General features: G+C 28.4%; 2 protein-coding genes across 4 annotated transcripts in view; both read left to right on the forward strand.

Annotated features, from left to right (window-relative positions):
- The first annotated feature begins 95 nt into the window (after positions 1–95).
- LOC132947045 (ATP-binding cassette sub-family C member 4-like) lies at positions 96–12,515 on the forward strand. Its single transcript, XM_061017227.1, is given in 27 exon segments — positions 96–550; positions 1,031–1,114; positions 4,047–4,157; positions 4,227–4,361; positions 4,537–4,744; positions 4,957–5,176; positions 5,695–5,851; positions 5,939–6,077; positions 6,155–6,265; positions 6,336–6,611; positions 6,679–6,843; positions 6,919–7,040; positions 7,100–7,197; positions 7,269–7,354; positions 7,446–7,858; positions 7,938–8,224; positions 8,305–8,384; positions 8,480–8,630; positions 8,717–8,823; positions 8,895–9,018; positions 9,099–9,269; positions 9,363–9,490; positions 9,564–9,809; positions 10,917–11,089; positions 11,173–11,413; positions 11,503–11,529; positions 11,531–12,515. Coding segments are annotated over 26 exon segments (4,077 nt in total). The 5' UTR covers positions 96–550; positions 1,031–1,037; the 3' UTR covers positions 11,555–12,515.
- Positions 12,516–12,880: 365 nt separating this feature from the next.
- Positions 12,881–21,862, forward strand: part of LOC132946859 (probable multidrug resistance-associated protein lethal(2)03659) — a 32,322-nt gene continuing 23,340 nt past the window's right edge. For 2 of the 3 annotated variants that reach the window (XM_061016958.1, XM_061016960.1), the window contains exons 1-3: positions 12,881–13,042; positions 14,706–14,824; positions 19,078–19,161. In XM_061016958.1, coding sequence (XP_060872941.1) covers positions 19,085–19,161 — 77 coding nt within the window. In that variant the 5' untranslated portion in view covers positions 12,881–13,042; positions 14,706–14,824; positions 19,078–19,084. The remainder of the gene's footprint in view (positions 13,043–14,705; positions 14,825–19,077; positions 19,162–21,862) is intronic. The other variant, XM_061016959.1, reaches the window with a different exon arrangement.

The following is a 21,862-nucleotide window of genomic DNA, read 5'->3' on the forward strand; positions in this document are numbered from 1 at the left end:
AACATGCTTATTAACTTAACTTCTAGATGACTGATACCAGTTAATATAGCTTAACAGCCCATTACTTTTTACCTTATTAGATATAACAGTGATCGTATTATGTTTTGGGTTTTAATAAACTAATGCAAATGTATATTACTATAAGAGATTTTAATAAATATAAATTTAAATACTATTTTATATTAAATAAATTTTCTAAAACAATGATTGCTTAAATTAATTGAAAATATAATTACATGATTGTATATTATACAAATATTAACAACCATAATATAATCCTTATATTAACGTTAACATTTTTAATCCATCTAAAATAGTATTACGGTTAATACCTTTATCGATCCGTGTAAAATTTAAACTTTGATAAAATAATATGGTGTTTAACTTAAAATGTATTAAAATTAGGTTATAATTTATATTCAATAATTATAATATAAGTAGTTCAAAATAAATAATTTCAACTAGTTTATCTTGTTTATTAAATAAGTATCTACATGCGATGGAAATGAAAAACAATTTGGAAATACAAGAACTATAAAAATAAAAAGTCGTAAGTACCTACCTATATTCTGTTATCCAATATATTATTTATAAACACCTAGCTGATTGGACTAAAATATTCGTATGGTTGAATAAAACAAGAAACAACCTTTTAGAATATAAAAATTCATAATAATATGACGTGCTCATTAGGTATATTATCTATTATATTTTTTTTGATAGACAAAATTAAGTTTATAAATTATATAAATTAATTTAATTTTATCTATAAAATATTTGTGTTACATTAAAGTAAAAATGTATATAAATGTATGATATATAGGTATATATAAGTATATAAAATGTAACTTATATTATTTTTAGTTCTACACTTGTTTTCTTATTAAGATTGATCAAATACCTACCTATAACTATTTTAGTTACTAACATTTTGTTTTTTTATGTATTAAAATATGAAATACGTGATTGATTTTGTTTAATTTTGTTTAATTTTGTTAAATTAATTGTCGTAGCTACCAATTTTTTTTAGATTCAACATGGATGCTAATAACAAAGAAGAAAGGCCCCCAAATCCAAGATCCAAAGCTAATATCTTTGAAATTATCACTTTCAGGTAGATATAAAAATAGACAATAGTACACTAAAAATTTTATTTGTTATACACAGTACCTACTGTTAATTTTTATATTTATATTATTTAAAGTATTTTAAACTAACATTGTCCATTAATTGATTTTATTTACATAATATAATGAAAAATTACATATTTAGAATGTACCTCATAAAAATAACTTATTCAACTTAAATAAACTTATATTTAAACCTCATTAAATAAATATACAGGTAATGAAATTGTATTATTTTGTTTAAAGATTATTCCATTTCTTAACATTTCCATTCAACCTGATTTTGTTGGTTCTTAGCATTTTATACATGCTCAAATTCTATATGTGGAACTTATTAATGGTTGTTACGATTTTGATATTAAGTATTTATCTATTCCTTGATTTAAGTGGGCATATCCTATTCGACCTGTTCTCATTCAGTTGATTCGTGATTTTTTTTCCTCTAGTTATTTAATTGGTTTTAGTCGATCAACTATACAGATTAACCTATTTCGTTAAAAGTTTAAATTTTAAGTGTTAATAACTTAAGTATGTCTTAGGATTTTACATACTTAATAAAAAAATATCATATACCGAGTACAAATATTTTTCGCTGAGTTTCCTGGAATCTTTTGACACTATAACGTGACTAAAATATATATTAGGTATTAAATTATTAAATATTGCACACATTTTCGTATCGTATTTTGATAAGAATACATTTAATGCATTAATCTAGAACACACTTCACATAGTATACAAAATGTTAAGTGTTTAATGTGTTGTTATTATAAGATTCTAATAAGAGAAATTAATGAATTGGTGGTTATATCACCCACGTTGAGAATCACTGATCTAGATAGTACTTTGTGGATGAAATTCTCAGAATTTTTAAAACAATCACGGGAATAAAAAAAAGAAATAACCGGAATTATTAAACAAAATCGATTTTGTTTTAATTAAAAAATGAATAACTGTAAGAACTTAAAAATGTTCACTAAATATTCATATAATATGATATTTGTTAATCGGCTTTTAAAAAAAGATAATTAATAACTAAGACTTGACATATTAGTACATGGTTTCTCATAATATGATCTTACGGAAACCAAAAATATTCAAAACAACATTTGCACAACTTTTTTTACTGACATTTAAAGTTAAGAGGACGTCGCATCCGCATGTGTTGTCTCCCTCTTACACACTTCCGACATACCAAAGTGAGTTATGAGTATGTAAGACACTAATATATAAAAATGCTCATAATTTGCTTTAAGAATAAAATAACGTAAAAAACCAACGAGAGAACACATTATATTATAATGTTGTTACAAAAAAGTTTGATAATAGGTAATTTCACTTTACTATCAAAACTGACAGCACCCTATTGAAACTATAATTAACGAAAATGTGTAATGTCATACGAGTCGTATGATACGACGTGTGTAAGATGGAGACAACACATGCGGGTGCGATGTCCTCTAAACATTTTGACGAAATTGGATATTGAAACGAAAAATGTTAGTTATTCTGTTGTAATATTCAAAACATATTATTATTCGTAGGTACTTGAATGTTTTCACCTCTATACATATTATACTATTATTAACTATACAGTATACACAGTTGCACTTACACCCACTAAGGCGTACTTACAGCGTACTCGCAATCAACCGCAGGTAGAGTTCCTACATGATATTATTCTGTTGCATAGTATTGTCCACGATCCGACGCAGTTAATCGATTTTCACTTGAGGTGAATAATCATCACCTATCCTTATCCCCAATCCAAAATTCTTACCCCTTATCACCTTTTATCAGTTTTGAATCGCCATCGTTTATTTAACAAATATGAATGTTACAATTTATTAAATTTTACATCGACTTTTTGTCCCTTGGGGGGCACATTAAAGTTATGTATTCTTATTTTATGTAGCTGCATTCTAGAAAAATTACATTTTGTACTTCTGTTGGCTCGATCCGTTGAGAGCTGCTCGGTCAGCGGAGCCATGCGGTGGACCGGTCCAGGTTTCCTTTCCAGCTCTATCGCGATGATCACCCGGACGGTAACCACTGATCAGTCATAATGTGGGTGTCTTACTAATGCCCCGGGGCAATCCAGCCACCGTGAGGCCCGTTTCGGGTAGGGTAAGTAGTACTAGGTGTGGGTGGGTCACAGATCGGGTGGGTCGCAGATCAAGTCGGTCATCTTTGGGCCGAGCCTTCGGTCATTGTTGTCCGTGATTGGAGGGCGATGTTTGCCTTCTCTGGTCGATGGATGACCCGCAAGAGTTCGGTTTTATACAGTTTACTTTCTGTGTGCTTCCCCCGTTAGCCGGAACCAGAATTCCGTTACCGGTCGGCCCCACGTGGAGGTGAAGGTACTCTGCTGACCAAAGGTATATATAAAAGCCAATAAACAGTGTAACATTTGTTTTAATAATTTGAAAATTTAATCTAATAAAGTAAATTATAATTTAAGTAATAGTGGAATATTTCAAATTTCTATGACTCTACGGTTAATTACTTTTTAATAACAACAAAAAAAACGAAATTAATTATGTCAAAAACCGGTTTTACTTAAAAATCATGATTTTTTCATACATTTTTTTTGTACCCCGTTTATTTTGAAAAGTACTGAGATTTTTCAATATTTAGGTACCTCTTAAAAGTACCAACTAAATCCAATTTACAACCAGAAACTAGACTTTAGTAAAATATGGATGAATTTTTTCTACTATAGTAAACGTGTAACCTACCTACACGTACACGTACGTACACAAAAAAACAAATATTTTAATCGATATTTTATCATTCCGCTCAGAATCTAAAAGAATAATAGTTGTATCAAAATTACGATGGCAGTAAAATATTTAATTTTTAACATTTTTAGCACAATAATAATGCCAAAATATTATATATTGTGTTTTTATTTTATAGTTGGATCTTAAAGCTTGTTAAGAAAGGATTGAAAAAAGAATTGGATGTAATTGATTTGTATACAATTCTGGACGAAGATTCGTCTGCCTTACTGGGATCCAAATTAAAAAAGTTAGCAATTTATCACTTCTAAAAAACATATGTTATAATATTATAATGATTGTTTTTGTTGTTTTACAGAATATGGAGTAACGAGCTAAAAAATACAACGGAGAAAAATAAAAAGCCTAGTTTTTTGAAGGCATTGTTTCGAATGTTTGGGTTTAAATTAATTATTTGTGGAGTTTATTTAGCAATAACTGACATGGTATTTAGGTAAGTAGGTTGTAGGAGTATATAATAATATTATTAATATTATAACCTAATAGGTAACTAATACGTTTTATGGAGAGCTATAAACAATAGTAATACTGCCTACCTATAAGCTTTATTCAATTATAATTCACTTAAATTAAATAACTGTTTCATTATTACAATTTTATTTGTTCAGTGTTATCCAAACGATTTTCGTGGGAAAAATTGTCTCACACTTCGAATCAAAAAATACAAATCACCAATTTCATATGGTTGTCTGTTATGCTGTTGGTTTAATAATAACTTGTTCATTGAAAACGTTCAGTTCAAACAGCTACAATATGATGAGTTCACATCTAGCAATGAAAATGCGAGTAGCAACATGTGATCTTATTTATAATAAGGTATGTATATAATACAATTTCTTCAAGTTTAACGGATCAATAACAATATTTAATACTCAAGACACTATTGTAAATAATGTATAACGACATAATACCAGTGTTATTATTTGATTTCCGATTTTAAAATAATATAATTATTATAAACATAATATTAACGGAACAAATACACAAAGTGTGTAATATTATTAATCATTGTAATATTCTGTTTGTAGGCATTACGTTTAAAAACAAATTCTCTCGAAACGACCACAGGCCGGATCGTAAACTTGATGTCAAATGACGTTATTCGATTTGATTTAACAATTGTATACATAGGTTATGTATTCATTGGCCCTTTAGAAACAATAATGGTAACATACTTCTTATGGAAAGAAGTAGGCGTGGCGTCAATTCTTGGAGTAGCTACATTTATCGTTTTTATACCATTGCAAGGTATACAAATAAATAAGTAATAACTAAGGCACGGATTTCAATGCTTTTTTTTTTTTTTTAATGTCTCACACGATATGCTCTCCAAACTACAAATGTGTTTCAAGTACCCCATTTTGTAACCAAAAAACTTTTTCTGAGCATTTTTGACGTTTTTCGTGCATTTTTTAGTTTTTAAGAAATTTTTTTACATATTTCTCGTATAATGACTTGAAAAATTTAACTCACTGAAATATAAACATAGTATTACGTAATATATTATATAAATCATTTTTATTTTGAACTATGTAATACAAGGTAATCTTCAGGTTAAATATAACTCTCATTGTACAGTGTAATACAAAATATGTAATTTGCCAAATTTAATTTTACTAAATTTTTTGATATTTTTAGGGCATTTTTTAGAGATTTTAGGTCATAAATGCATTTTTAGATAGGGCATTTAAATCCGATCCCTCGTAATAACTAATAAATAATAATACCATTATAATATGATAATTTTTTTATACATAATCTTCAAGCATGGTTGGGTTCAAGTGTATCAAATTATCGACTTAAAACAGCTGATAGAACAGATGCAAGAGTTAGTTTAATGAATGAAATAATTTCTGGCATACAAGTAATTAAAATGTATACCTGGGAAAAATTTTTTACCAAACTAACTGAATTTGCCAGAAAGTAAGTTTTTAATAATTAATATATTCATGGATTTATTATTTTTAATCCCCACAAATATTTAAATTAAAAATGAATTATGAAATACAGAAAAGAAATCGACCAAATTACTAAAACGGCATATATCAAAGCTACATTAATGTCATTTTCTGTGTTCAACACAAGACTCGCTTTATTCTTAAGTGTTCTTTTATATGTATTACTCGGAAACTATATAACTGCATCAAAGGTAAAACAATATTCGCCTTTAATATATTATTGTAAATGCTTACACAGTAAACTAAAGAAATATTTAAAAACATTTAGGTTTTTATAATTACATCGTATTATAATATTTTGCGAGTGTCTATGGCGGTTACATTTCCAGTTGGAATTGGTTTGATTGCTGAATTACTAGTTTCTATTAAAAGAATTGAGGTACGCATAAATGATTAAAATAGTATGCAAATTAATTTGTATTCAAACGATAATATAATACTATACTTAGGATTTTCTTTTACGTGAAGAAAAAGATAGACATTCGATAAGCCAAACAAAAACCACAAATGGACATGATAATTCAAGACTTGACGACATCAGTAAAATTCCAAATAATATTAGCAATCAAGATGATACTGAACAACTAAGTAATTTTCGTATTATTGTTTCGAACGTTAGTGCCAAGTGGACCGACTCTCAAACTGATAATACTTTAGAAAATATAAATTTAACCGTAAGAGCAGGTCGTTTGGTTGCAATAATTGGTCCAGTAGGAGCCGGAAAAGTATAATTGATACACACCTATACAAATATTTTAAACCGTCTACAACTCTCATAGTTTTATTTCACAGAGTTCGTTGATACAAGCCATCTTACGAGAATTGTCACTGTCCAAAGGAAGTGTTTCAGTGCATGGTGTGGTATCATACGCATCCCAACAACCCTGGTTATTCGCAGGTTCTGTTCAACGAAATATTCTTTTTGGTTTGCCAATGGATAGAAACCGTTACAATAAAGTAAGGCCTAATATAAACTTGAAACATGCGACGTTTTTGTTTATAATTAAAATGTATTATTTATCTGGTAAATAGATTATACAAGTATGTGCGTTAAAAACAGACTTGGATCAATTTCCATATGGTGATAGAACAATTGTGGGGGAAAGAGGAATTTCTCTTAGTGGTGGACAAAGGGCAAGAATAAATTTGGCCAGGTATAAAAGAAATACGATTTATTAATCACATTTTGATGTTTTGAAATATTTTACATTAGAGCCATATACAAAGAAGCAGATATTTATTTACTGGATGATCCTCTGTCGGCTGTTGACAATAATGTTGGCAAACACTTATTTGCAAAATGTATTAAAGGTAACGCCATAGTAATGTCTAATTAATTGTATACAATATTATAATATATTATACCTAAATTAACATTACAGAATTCCTCAAAGAAAAAACATGTTTACTTATTACTCATCAATTACAATACTTAACGAATGTAGACCATATAGTATTAATGGAAAATGTAATTATTTAAAATTGATATTAAAAATATATTATAGGTTAAAATATTGATATGTATTTAACGAATTATTTGTTATTTTTTTACATAACAGGGGAAAAAAATAGCTGAAGATTCATACAAAAACCTTCAAGAATCCGGATTAAATTTTACCAAAATGTTAAGGTCTCCAATAGAACCTGTAGTAACGTCTGATAATGAATCTATTACGAAAAGTAATAGACCAAATTTTCGAAGCCAAAATTCCATTTATACTCGACAAGTGTCTGTGTTGAGTGTTACGTCAACTGTCGAAGAAAGTAATTTCAATAATGTTCAGGTTGAAGTTGTAGAAGTTGTTGAACCTATTGAAGTAGCTGAAACTCGCTCTTTTGGAAATTCTGGATTCTGTAATTACTCATCATATTTCTCTGCCGGTGGACACAAGTGCAAAATCTTTTTATTTCTATTGATATGTATCTTAACTCAAATACTATCTTCCAGTGGTGATATTTGGATAACTTACTGGTAGGTATCTAACACATAAAATCAGTTTAGTTTTAAAATAATAAAAATGTTTTGATCAAACAAATATTATGTTTTAAAGGGTAAATTTAGAAGAACACGTTTTTCGTCCAGTTAGCCATTTAGAACCCGAGAATAATAGTGCACCGACAAGACGTAATTTATCCAATTCATTAATTCAATGGATAGTAGATCGTCAAACATGTATTATCGTGTTTACTGTAATTACAATATCTGTTATAATATCTGCATTAATTAGATCAGCTTTCTTTGTATCAGTATGCACAACGTCTTCTACAAATCTACATAACCGTATGTTAGGATCAATCATAAGAGCAACAATGTACTTTTTCAATAAAAATCCATCAGGTAATACACACAAAGACATTACCCATACCTATACCTAACATTATGACGTAAAATAATACCGATCAATATTAACATTTTAGGAAGAATACTTAATCGTTTTTCGAAAGATATTGGATCCATCGATGAAATGTTACCATTCGTATTGATGGATGTTATACAAGTAATATAAGTATAATAATAAACTACGTCTAGTAGTATATAGGGTCTAGTTAAATATAAAAAAAACATCAATTGTTTTCATTTAATATTTTTAAGATTGGATTGATTGTGATTGGAATATTAATTATTGTTGGAATAACCAATCCCTATCTAATTATACCGACATTAATCATAGTGGTCATATTTTTCAAAATCAGAAATATTTATATGACAATATCACAAAGTATTAAACGTTTAGAGGGAGTCAGTAAGCAAACATTATAATTTTAACTAGCTTATATAAGACAAATAGTTCATAAAACCAACTATATTATATAATTTGATAAATATTAGCACGAAGTCCTGTACTTACTCATTTAAATGCATCACTTCAAGGAATAACAACAATAAGAGCATTTGAAGCAGAACAAATTCTATCCACAGAATTTTCCATCCATCAAGTGAGAACAATCAACCCTTTTCTTTTTCCATATTTAAAATCTCACCAATAATTATTATGAAAAAAATCTAGGATTTACATTCTTCGGCTTGGTATTTATTTCTTTGTTCGAGTAGAGCGTTTGGATTTTGGTTAGATTTAACCTGCCTTATATATATAAGTATCGTGACGTTTTGTTTTTTATTTATCGGCCAAGGTAAATACCGAGTACATCATAAACGATATTTTATGTAAACATGTTTATATTGAATTTTAATTGATACAATTTTATCTTAGACACATGCAGTGGAAATGTCGGGCTGGCTATAACTCAGTCAATAGGACTAATTGGTTTGTTTCAATGGGGAATGAGGCGATCGGTAGAGCTGGAAAACCAAATGGCATCTGTTGAAAGAGTACTCGAGTACACAGTTTTACCACAAGAACCAGAACTTGAATCACCTCAAAGTACTAACAAATAGATTAATTTAAATAAAAATTATATGCGTAAGATAAAAAACATATAAAATACCTTTGTGAATTCGTACAAATCGTTTTCAGATAAAAAGCCACCAAAGGACTGGCCTGATAAGGGTCGAATAACATTCAATAATTTTTATCTACGATATGACATAGATACGCCTTATGTCTTAAGTAATCTAAACATTAACATTGAACCCACAGAAAAAGTGATTTTTAAATAAAAAGGAGTACATATTTAAAAATGTTATATTGAATATGAATTATGTTTGGTAAATATAGATTGGAATTGTCGGTAGAACTGGTGCAGGGAAATCATCGTTAATTGGAGCATTGTTTAGATTAGCCCTGACTGAGGGTAAAATAACTATCGATAACCTTGAAATACATGAGTTGGGACTACACGAATTACGATCCAAGCTTACTTTTATACCTCAAGAACCAGTTTTATTTTCAGGAACCATACGCAATAATTTAGATTTATATGATGAATATTCTGATCACGAAATCTGGAGTGTGTTAAATGAAGTAAATAATATATATCCACTTGAAATTAATAGATTTAATTAAAACAACTAGGTATAGTTTCAAATGTTTCAATTTAGTATTAAAAGACATCTATTTATTAAAACTTTTACTAGTATTATACTAATGTTCTGAACGGAGAAATGATAGTATATTATGACTGCAATAAATTATTTTAATCTTATTTATTTCTGAACTTTTTGTTTTATGAAAAATAGTTATGACCGATGACACTTATTAAAACCAAGCTTTTTTACCAAATACGGAACTTATTTTAACATAAATATGTTTTTTGGCTGGATACACGTTTTTTGTTTCTGACTGATTTTTCGTAAGGTTTCGTTGTCATACCTAATCAGAACTGAAATTACATGAATTTCGAACAGAGACATATTTATTATTTACAGATATTTTCTTTATAGATGAAAAATATTGAATAGCGTGCTTTTACTCTATTTTATTCAGTTGATTTCTTTTCACTCCAATAGTTGGTGTAAACAATAATTTTGGTAAAAAACAAATTTTTATTCGTAGATATCAGGCATTCATAATTTTAAAGTGATCACTATATAATTATTATAAGTTATACATTAGTATAAATATACGTATTAATAAGTGGTAATAGTAAAATTTTTTATTTTAAATAAGTAATATACAATCTGTACCCATCAGTTGTTACAATAAGTGAATAAGCATATATGCTTAGAGTAAAAAAATATGAGTATATTTGAAGAAATAAGCCACGTAATGGCGATACTTTCAAAGTAGTAAAATGTAAATAAAATATAGTAGTGATAAAACATGGTATATTATATTAAAGTTTTAAATTATAATTAATATTTTCAAGAGAAAAATAATGTATATAAATGTACCTATAATTTATTATAATGAATTTTAATGAATTTTAATTAGAATTAAAATTAATTTATGTTTTACCAAATAACTATTTATTAATTTTTATAATCAATTACTAAATAATTGTTTTTGTATTTAACTTTATAAGATTCAATTTTGATCCAACTTTATAATTGTTAGTTATTTAGGTATTTACCATAGAAGCAAAGAACATGACGCATTAATCGTTTTTTAATATTATTAATTAAATTCTAGGTTGAACTTAAAGATGTGGTGGAGGATTTACCAAATGGTCTAAACTCAAAAATGTCCGATGGTGGATCTAACTTTAGTGTCGGGCAAAGACAATTGGTGTGTTTGGCTAGAGCAATTTTGCAAAACAATAAAATTCTGGTATTAGATGAAGTCACTGCAAATGTTGACCATCGGTATTGAATAATAAATTATTCTATTATCAAAAAAAACAATATTCCTTTAATCTTTTTCCGATATTATTGTTATTGTTTTACAGGACAGATGCATTAATTCAAAACACAATTAGAAATAAATTTCGAATGTGCACGGTCTTAACGATTGCTCATCGTTTGAATACTGTAATGGACTCTGACAAGATCCTTGTAATGGACGGTGGAACTGTGGCGGAATTCGATCATCCATTTAGATTATTGAAAAACCCCAACGGATTTTTCTATAAAATGGTGAAACAAACTGATCACACCACTGCGCGTTTGTTACACAATACGGCTGCGGAGGTATACGTCTTCACAGTTTTAGTTTATATAGTTTATACTGTCCACTTCTTACTGTATTACCTATATGATCAAAATTTTATGTTTTTAAGAATTACAAGAATATCGATGTACGAAGAACGAACCCTCAAAGAAGTTTGGTGATAAGTGAATAGTATTATATAACCTAGGGCACCGATTTATATGTATTTTATTTTCACTAAGACTTGATGAATTAATATTTAGGCAAGTGATAAATTCGTTTCATGTGATTTTCAATTGAATGAGCTATATTTGATTTTACATAGTCTTACATATTTTGTGATAAATACATATTTTTACATATTTCACGATAGTTCCGTTTTTTCTCACATAGGTACTCATAGGACACAGACACTTTTGACAATTATTTAAACTAATATTCTATTATTTATTATTATTTTTTTTTTTAATTAATCTTTAACTTCGACAGCGGGGGACATTAGCTTTATTTTATACATTACATTTTACTTATTTATGATAACAATTCGATTAAGTTTTCCAAAAAGTTGATAACCACGCAACGAGCAATAGTGTATGTTTTATGTTTTGCTCTGTTTGTTCGTTTTGTGTGCGCGTTGAGTAGAAATTTAATTTATTTATTTCTAAAAATTTCCCAAATCACACCGAAAGTGTGATCATCTAAGTCTGGAAAAGCTGCAAAATATGTTTCTATTCGTGATTTCTTAATCAAGATCAATTTATTTGTTTTCAAATATTAATAATAATACATTTAAATAATCACATTTTTTATGATATTGTAAATTAGGTCATATATAATAGCGCCATCACATATTTTGAGTTTCTACTTTTGGTCGTATGAATACTTATTTTTGTAATACAAACACATATAAATCTGTGATCTAATTATAACTTATATTATGTAACGAAATTTATTATTTTGAGTGTTACGCTACTTTATAGATTTTTTTATGTATATAAGTAATAATTTTACCAAGTAATTTTTATGTAAATGTATAATAATATGCTTATTGGATGGAATGGAATATTTATCAATATTTTATAGTACGAATGTCTATTATCTGTGTTAAATATTATAATATAACAAAATTATGTTTGCTCTCTGTCTTGCGTAATTATTTAATAAAAAAAAGTTGTTAACAGACTATGATTACGTATATGTACTATAAAAAGGCATCTGTTGCCGCCGCAACATAACTAATATAAGATTAAGCATAGAAATAAGATATCGGCCACGGGGGAACAGCTGGTCACACACACACACACACAATCACCGTTGTTATCATTGTTTTGTTTTTGTATATATTATTCAAACGTGTCCAGTGTACTATTATGTAATTGTACCTGTAATATTATTATACATAATTATATTTTTTACTATCACCGCGTTATCGCACGTTGCCGAGCTGGCTCCGCGAACGTTATTAACACGGCCACCGCGATATTTTGTCTCGTACCGTACGTCTTTCAGCGAACACCGACGCGAGCAAAATAATTATTTCACTCCGTTTTTGATCTAATAGTAAGGTGTCGATATTATAGATTTCCCGGTAAAATACGATTGCGCGCATTTTACCTTTTTCATAATACGATTGCGCACGTTTTAATGGGACGATAGAACATACATTTTGGGTAAGATATATGTATACGATTGCTCGTAAAACTTCATGCACGTTGCCAAATTAGGCATAATTTAATTTAGTGGTTGTATTAAAAATGGAATTTTTAATAATAATTTAATAAATATAATAATAAAATACACGAACAAATCATAAAATACGTCATATAAAAAATACCCTAATATGTTAATTAATGTATACCATCAACAGTCAAAAAATAAAACTATTATTTCTACAATATCTTAGGTTTATAAAGCTGGCAAAGTTCACTTACATGAATAATTAATTCGTTAGGGGTCTTACTATTTTTATAATTGTTATATAAACTAATAGTTTTATTATTGAGTAGCTTATCATTTTTTGCCATTTTATTGATAGAACCTTTTTGGACGATCGAATACAATTTTGTGGACGTTTCGGCTTGCGTTTGAATTAAAACAGAAATGACTACTGGAAGTGCAGGATGACACGCATAAAACTGTCCGTTAAAAGTACGGTGAAAACTTTCCGGACCATTTGTAGTTCTTAAATTAAAAGTGAAAATGTAAATTTCAGTTAGAAAAAAAAATTTCTTCATTCAGATAGTATATTATTATCTTACCTAGGACTTATTGATGGTTCACCAGCCCACACGTCTGGAGGAAATATACTGTCGGGTGAAACAAATGTTTGTAAAACGTAAAATAAATGTGTTATTAAATTTGGCAACATTGCACAATCGTGTAATCGTATTTAACACGCGCAATCGTAAGCCAAAAGGGTACGCGCGCAATCGTATTCTACCCAGATTTCGTCGTAACGGCGACCAGACACGAGTCTATTAGACGTCTGTTTGTATATTATATTATTTTATTATTGTGAGCCATAAGGTCAATCATTACATCATTATTTTGGGTAAAACACGATTGCGTACGATTGTTTTTGGTGACACCTTTTAAGCCACACGATTGCGTACGATTTTACCTGATTTTCAACTACGCGATTGCGTACGAACCATTTAGCGTTGTTGCCAATTTTCATACTAGTATATAGGTACTACATGATTACACTAAAAATAATTTATAAATACATTGCTTTTTTAATAATCATTTAGCTTTTATTACCTACGCTTATTGTTAGGGTTTTAAAATTCCAAATGAACATTTTTAAAAGTTTGTTTGTTATATGAAACAAAGAAAATATGTAACATATTTACATATAATTTACAAGTTGTTTAACAAATCTAACCTAACCTAACAAATTTAAACATTGTCTTTTAACTCTTAAGTTACAAGCTCATAAACCAACTCAACATCATGACATATTGTTGAGAGCCATGACTCTGTGAATGCATATCATACTATATTATAATTATATTATATTATATTCACAATGTATTTAGACATAAACCAGTCTTATAACAGTCGTGAATCGTAACCTTTTACAATATACAAAATATGATCTAATTATTAAATAAAAGAGTCCAGAGCAGCTTCACATAATCACATCACTCAGTCACATACACACGCATATACGTCTTTTGTACACCTATAATAATTACTAACTAACTTTTATATTGATTATCAGAAATTTCTACATTTACTGGATATTTATTTGGTATATTGTAAAATTAATAAATTTGACAACGTTGCATACAATTTCATACGCAATAGTGTTTATTTATTTTTTTCTTAAAGGTATTTGCTACCCATCTCCAAACATACGCAATCGTGTTCTTCTCATTATTTTGTCATTTGCGTGTATTGTACCCATACTATAGCACAGGACCAGCTAGCTAGTCTGCGCTCCACAAACTGTGAGTTTTTTCATTATTTTCATTATTATCATATTTACTATACGCCTTTGACTGTTGGACCAAAAGGGCTATAGATATTTTTTATTATTATTAAATTGTTGGCCAGAAGGGCCGCATATTATTTTATACGAGCTTCGGCTCAAATACCTGCGTCAGTATATTATTATTATTTCGGTTGGCCATAAGGGCCGGTCATTTATTATTATTATTTTTATTATTATACATTGTTGGACCAGAAGAGTCACATTATTTTCATAGCGGCTCCAATAGCTTTTTTATTATTATCATTATATTATTATTATTATATATTTTTTACACGTATGTGTTACTGTGAGTTTTTAATATATATTTCGTACTGCTATTATTTAAATCTGCGTATTATACAGCAACTTGACTATCAGAAACCGTGTTACCATTTTTTATTACCTATTTGTTTGATTGTATACACATCTACACACATACACATAATTACACAACACGCACTACATAGCCGACAGTAATTGCTAGGCGATCCCGACCACTACTGCTCCAGCTTGTTCTCCATACTTCTAGGTCTTAGGTGCTAGTGGTGTAAAGACCCTAAGTTGGTGTCCGGGCGCGCGTATTATTATTGTACGCTCCCGGCCCGCACAGCTCCTCATAATATATTGTTACAATAGCATTCGAAAAATATTTTAAATACATAGGCACAATTTTTATAGGCAAATTTATTAAATTTAAAATTTAAAAATGATTTTGTAGTTAAAAATGTATAAAATGAATAAGGATTAATTATGCTAGGGATTGAAAATTTAAAACAAGGTTCCGCGTATATAGGTAAATAAATTACTTTATTCACAATAATATCATCAAATATACTTGGTGATATCATTGGCTGACTGACCGTCTTCGCTCAGAATCGTTTTTCTTATACAATGATATTATATCATTGAATCCAAATTTAACACCATCCATTACAGTTACCCACTTGTAACCTACTGTACAGCAGAGCGACATCCACTTGCCCATCTTTTTTATTTTGTTACGCTTAAGGAATTGTGGCTTTAACATAATAAGAGCTTAGAGTGCAAACTCATTTTAGGTCATTATATTTATTATTCAATTAGATTTTTTAATTCCAAAAAAATATAATCAATGAATAGTTAGGTCGACTGTCAACAGAACAATTTTATAATTATCGAATTCCATAGTTCTCCGTTAGGGTGGGGCGAGTTAAAAAGTTCTATTGAAAAGATAATTTTATTTCTACTTTTTACCTAGCTTAAAAACTAATTTTAGGTTTCCGTTATTTAACTTAATTATTTTTTATTTAATGTATAATCTACGAATTAAATTTTCATTTTAAGAAGTTAAGTTAATTAATATTGTTAGATTTAAATTGATTACGTTTTCTTATCAAAAAATATTTCAGAAAATATTTGTTGGTACCTAAGTAATTTTTTTTTAATTACGAAATCTTTAAAAATATTGTATCTTCTACTTTATTGAATTCTGAGTAAGTAAAAAAATCAAGTAGGCTAGTGATAAAAACAAAAAAAATTAAATTAATAAAAAGTAAAAAAATGATGTATTAACATTCAACTTAACAAAGTTAACCGAAAATTAAATTAACTTTTAATTTTTTCTTTCCAACCTTATCCTAACCCTTAAGTCTCACACTCTCACATCTATGGTTATGTACTTTTCCTGACATTCCACTACGCCGCCTCAAAACGACGCTGTTACTGTGACCTACGAAACTAATCGATTTACTAATCCAATTCTTCTCATGGGTTTCACCACTAAATGTCTTCCCTCATGTGTGTCCATGTGTCCATGTTATTATTTATTATGTATATTGTATTACCATCTCATTTACTGTTGTAAATACAGATCGTAGTTGAAAAATAATTTACTAATTCTAAGCTACGGTTCTTAGATCATAAATAAAAGTTATTATAAGAAAATATTTGAATTATTATTAATGCGATGTAAGGTTCGTATTTCACATTATACCGCTTAAACATTATTTGACGTTGACCTAGACCTATAACATAATAATATATCACGAATGACTGACATTATTATTATGAACTAGATTCTGAGCGGAGCGATGAATGTATTGATTTTACAATGATGTGTAGTTTTTTAATTGCAGGTTTAGTTTATCACTATTCACACTCGACTTTTATAAGAAGTTTTATTCGAATTTTTATACCATGTCATTAATATTATAATTATTTTTTAACTGATCTGAAAAATCGGCAGTTGATGCCATTGGTGTATGACTATAAGTATATAATATTTATAGTTTAATTTGATTTACTATTAGCATTTTTTTTTACTAAATGTATGCAGTATTAGTTATTATTAATATTATCTGTTTTCTTATTTACATATAATATTGTCTACAATTTTGGATACGACGATTGCTTTATTTTTTGTAAGTACGTAGTTTTATTATAATATGCACAAATAACAAAAACCGAGGGAGTCGTTTTGCTGTAGGTGTAGTAGATTTGTACTGACATCGCTGTAACAGATGTATTGAATTTAAATCCACTGATGAATCATTACGTATAACGATTTTGAGTAAAGACGGCATCAACTTCTATTCCTAAGGAATTATTTTATTTATTTATAGTTACAATAATATCCAGTGGCGTATAGCTGTTAAAACACCCATCCCACCCACCTCGGCCGTATTTATATCAAAATTATAATGTTTATATAGGAATACAATAATTATTTAGTCGTGGTAAAATGTCGTGCCAAATTCACACACTACCACGGTTTAAGATATACCTACTTTATCTTAAACAGTGCACAGGGTGTCGTGTTATTGCACTCGTGCAGATAATATTTACACTCATGCGGTCATAGAATATAAGGTCGGGACTCTTAGCTTATCATATTGTGTCCACCAACAGAGGACATTTTAGTACTTATGCTATTTTGATAGAGCTTCTATTCCAACTTTATGTATTTTACTATTTACTGACTTACCATTGGTCATCGGCTATCGAGTAGTATAGTGCCGCATTGCCGCAGTGGTGACTGGTGGCACTGTCTGGCACGGATACAAGGTGGCAAAGTGCATCGAACAAATTACAATCGTTACAAATTTTTAAAAAAAAACTGGTCACTAATTATTAATTAACGAAGTTTACAAATAAATTAATTAATAAATTGATGATAAATAATAATTATTATGAAGTTTGTACTTTGATAGTTAACCATAATATATTTTATGATTTTAATTTTAGTATTTATAGTACAAGTTGGGTGTAGTAGGTACATTCTATGTCAAATATAACTTTGCAATTTTTTTTTATTGCGATTCAATTTTTTACTTTTATGATTTTCTAGTTGGGAAAACTGCCGTATTCTCAGTATATAACTACAAAAGAAATTATATCCGTGGCAGTTGCGTATTTAAGTTTTTTAGGGGAAGGGGGTATATGATGTTATCCAGTAGCCCCGCCTTTTAAGTTAGAGGCCTTAAGTTAGGACTCCGAAAACTTTTGCATATTATTTACAACATATATTGGGAACTCTAAATTTAGGAAGTATTGCAGTGATATTAACATAATTATTTCCATGTATGTATACAAATTAATATCTATTTATGGCTCTATATTCTTATATACATATAATATAATATGATATTTCTGATTTCAATTACAATAATAATAATTTATTGTGATATTTAATTTTCGTTTTCCGCAAAAATATTTTTAATTTTATACATAAACATTAACCTTAATAAAGTTCTGTTTGAATAACCTAATAAAATAGCGGCGAAAAACTCAACTAAAATGTCCACTCTAAGCGTAGACAGACATATGATAGTTTTTATTCTTTGAACTTGCATAGTTGGTAACATACTATTCTTATTATTTTACCATATTAGGTATTAACATCTAGAATACATAATATTAGATATTATATTATATTATATTACTGAATACTGATGCTACACTTTAAATTATCACATAGGTGATTCCCCAGTAATATGGAAAACGTATAAGGAATGTATAAATGCATTTATGTAAGTATTTCAACCAAATTTTGTTTATGAGAATAATATCCGTACCTGAAAGAATTAAATTTAATATCAATTTTAAATATACATCATACTTATTACTTGTGAGACTTAAAAAATCACAACTACGCGTATCATGAGTAATATTATATTATTTCATAATATGATTATGGTAATTTAATTTCATAAAAAACGTAGATGTAAATAATGCATATTTTTACTATTGTAGATTTAACATGGATGCGACGAACAAAGAAGAAAAACTACCCAATCCTCGATCAAAAGCTAATATTTTTGGAATTATTACATTTAGGTAAATGTATAATACAAACCATAATACCACTTACAACTATTTTTAATTATTTATTCGATCCAAAAGAAACTTAAGTATAAAAAAATTTGAATTTATTAGTTGTATATACTGTAAAATTATACTGTAGGATTACACATTACAAAGTTCAAACTAAAATGTCCGGAATCTTAAACAGAAAAAACTATTCAAAATGATAAGCTCACTAAAGAATAATAATACAGAGGGTATCAAGTTTTCAATGTTCAAAAAGTATATACAAAAAATTCAACTAGAGTTACATTACTAAAAAAAAAATGGAAGGAGGGTGTTGGCGCCTCCAGGCAAATTCATTTTAGAAAACAAAAAAAAATTTTAATAAATTATATTGTGGGAATATACATTACAAACTTTAAACTAAAATGTCCGGAATCCTAAACAGAAAAAACTATTCAAAATATTTAGTTCATTAAAGAAGGATTATTCGTAGGGCACAAGGTTATCAATGTAAAAGTCAATAAAAAAAATTCTACTTGTTACATAACTAAAAAAAAAATTTGAAGGAGGGTTTTGGCGCCCGCCGGCAAATGCATTTTAAAAAACCAAAATAAAATGTGGAAAAAATTTTACTTTAGGAATACACATTACAAACTTTAAACTAAATAGTCCAGAATCTTAAACAGAAAAAACTATTCAAAATATTTAGTTCATTAAAGAAGAATTATTCATAGGGCACCAGATAGTCAATGTTTAAAAAATGTATACAAATTCATTACCTAGAGATAAATTCATAAAAAAAAATTTAAAAAAAATTTGGACGGCACCCGCTTGTCAGTGTTTAAAAAATCTATATAGAAAAATCAATAGGAATTAAATAACAGAAAAAAAATAAAGACTATAAAGTCTAAATGCAAATAAAAACTTAGTCAGATATCTGTTTTATTCTTTGTAAATATGTGCGGAAAAAAATTAGATTTAGTACAATGTAAAAAAATATGGGAAGGAAACCTTGAGAATTCTAAGATATTAAAACACAAAACCATATTTTAAATTAAAACTATTGATTTTATACATTTTCTATTTACAAAAACTCATAAGTATTGAAAACCTTATAAAATCCTAATAAAATAATATTTTGTTATATTTTAAAATACATTTCATAATTTGTTGTGGTAAAAAAATCATTAATTAATGTTGGCTGTATTTAAGTTTTTAATAATTATACTGGTACAACTCTAGCTGAAAGTCTTTAAGACCGTGTTAAAAACTATGATAATTAGTTAGCGTCTAATTTCCTGTCCTATCCTAACCTAACCTAACCTAACCTAACCAAAATAACAATATTTAAATATTTTCTTTCATTATTATGTTTATAATATCGAATACCTTGATAGTCAGTAGGAAAAGATCATCACAAAGCTCACGACCAGTGATGATAGTCGTCTATCATCACAATAGCTTCAACTAACAATAGGCTTACCTAACTAACCTTCTTATGACTTATTAGGACACTTTGAATAAAAAGATCCTGAGTTGCAGGTTGCCGAACTTAAGTGTTTGATTATCAAGTTGATCCTTTGATTATTGACACCTTAAGCCATGCTGTGGATGGAGCCCATAGATAATAAAGATATGGATAGGCCACGCCTATGTGAAATACATTTGATGCCGCGTTCCCGGAGGGGAAGGCAATTGAGGCTTCTTATGATAGTCGATACTCGATAGGTATATTTATTTGGCTTCAATTGTTCCCCTCGAAGACCACTGATAAGACCATTATGTCCTATCCATATCTTTATTACCTATGATGGAGCCATACCCAGCTCACTCGTGTAAACAATTGGAAGCACATAAAAGCGATCAACGAGTCTCTATTAATGATTTATCAGCATCTATCCTCTCACAACACACACTTGGAGACAACACATGCACATGAAAGGTTTTTTTTAAAACAAAATTTTTAATGATTTTTTTTAGCTTCATGTTTTTTTTAAAAATACCAGGATAATGTTGAGCAACTTTATAACGTATTCAATTAATTTTATTTTGGACTTATTGAAACATGCTATGGAGGATGGTCCTTTTGGTCGTCCAGTGTCCACAAATATTTCAATTCATATTATGAAATCCCAGCCCTGTCCCCCATACTATATAGTATATGATATTAAAAGCCCAGCCCACCTCCATATTCTCTATGCAAAAAGTAAATTTAAGACAAATTTGTAAATCAATGCACAGTCTCTCTATTGTATTAATATTTGTGATTTCATTAATTTTCAGTATTTTGTATAATTAGATTGGGAAAGCATAAGACAATATCATTTACACAAGACTGTGACTAACACAATCATACTTTGATAAAAGTATATGATATAAGATAACGGGTTTTTTTATTTGGTAACCATTTATTTATTACTTGGTTTATTAACAAATTCTAATTGATTTAAAATAGTAATTAAATAAAAATAGTTTTATTGATCTCAATATTTAAAAATAATGTTTCGAATAAAATAATAAAAAAATTTAAAAAATACTTATTAATTACCTATGTATTACCTAAATAACAAAATAACTAAATAAATTTTTTAAACATTTTCACGCCCTCCCCCCCCCCTAACCTAACCTAACCTAACCTTACGAAATTGTGTCACTACTCCTTAGAGTGGCACGCCCCTCAGGTTAAGAACCCTTGAAACTGTGCATGTTAAAAAATCAGCCATATCCT

This window comes from Metopolophium dirhodum, chromosome 6, assembly GCF_019925205.1.
Source record: "Metopolophium dirhodum isolate CAU chromosome 6, ASM1992520v1, whole genome shotgun sequence".
Taxonomy (NCBI): domain Eukaryota; kingdom Metazoa; phylum Arthropoda; class Insecta; order Hemiptera; family Aphididae; genus Metopolophium; species Metopolophium dirhodum.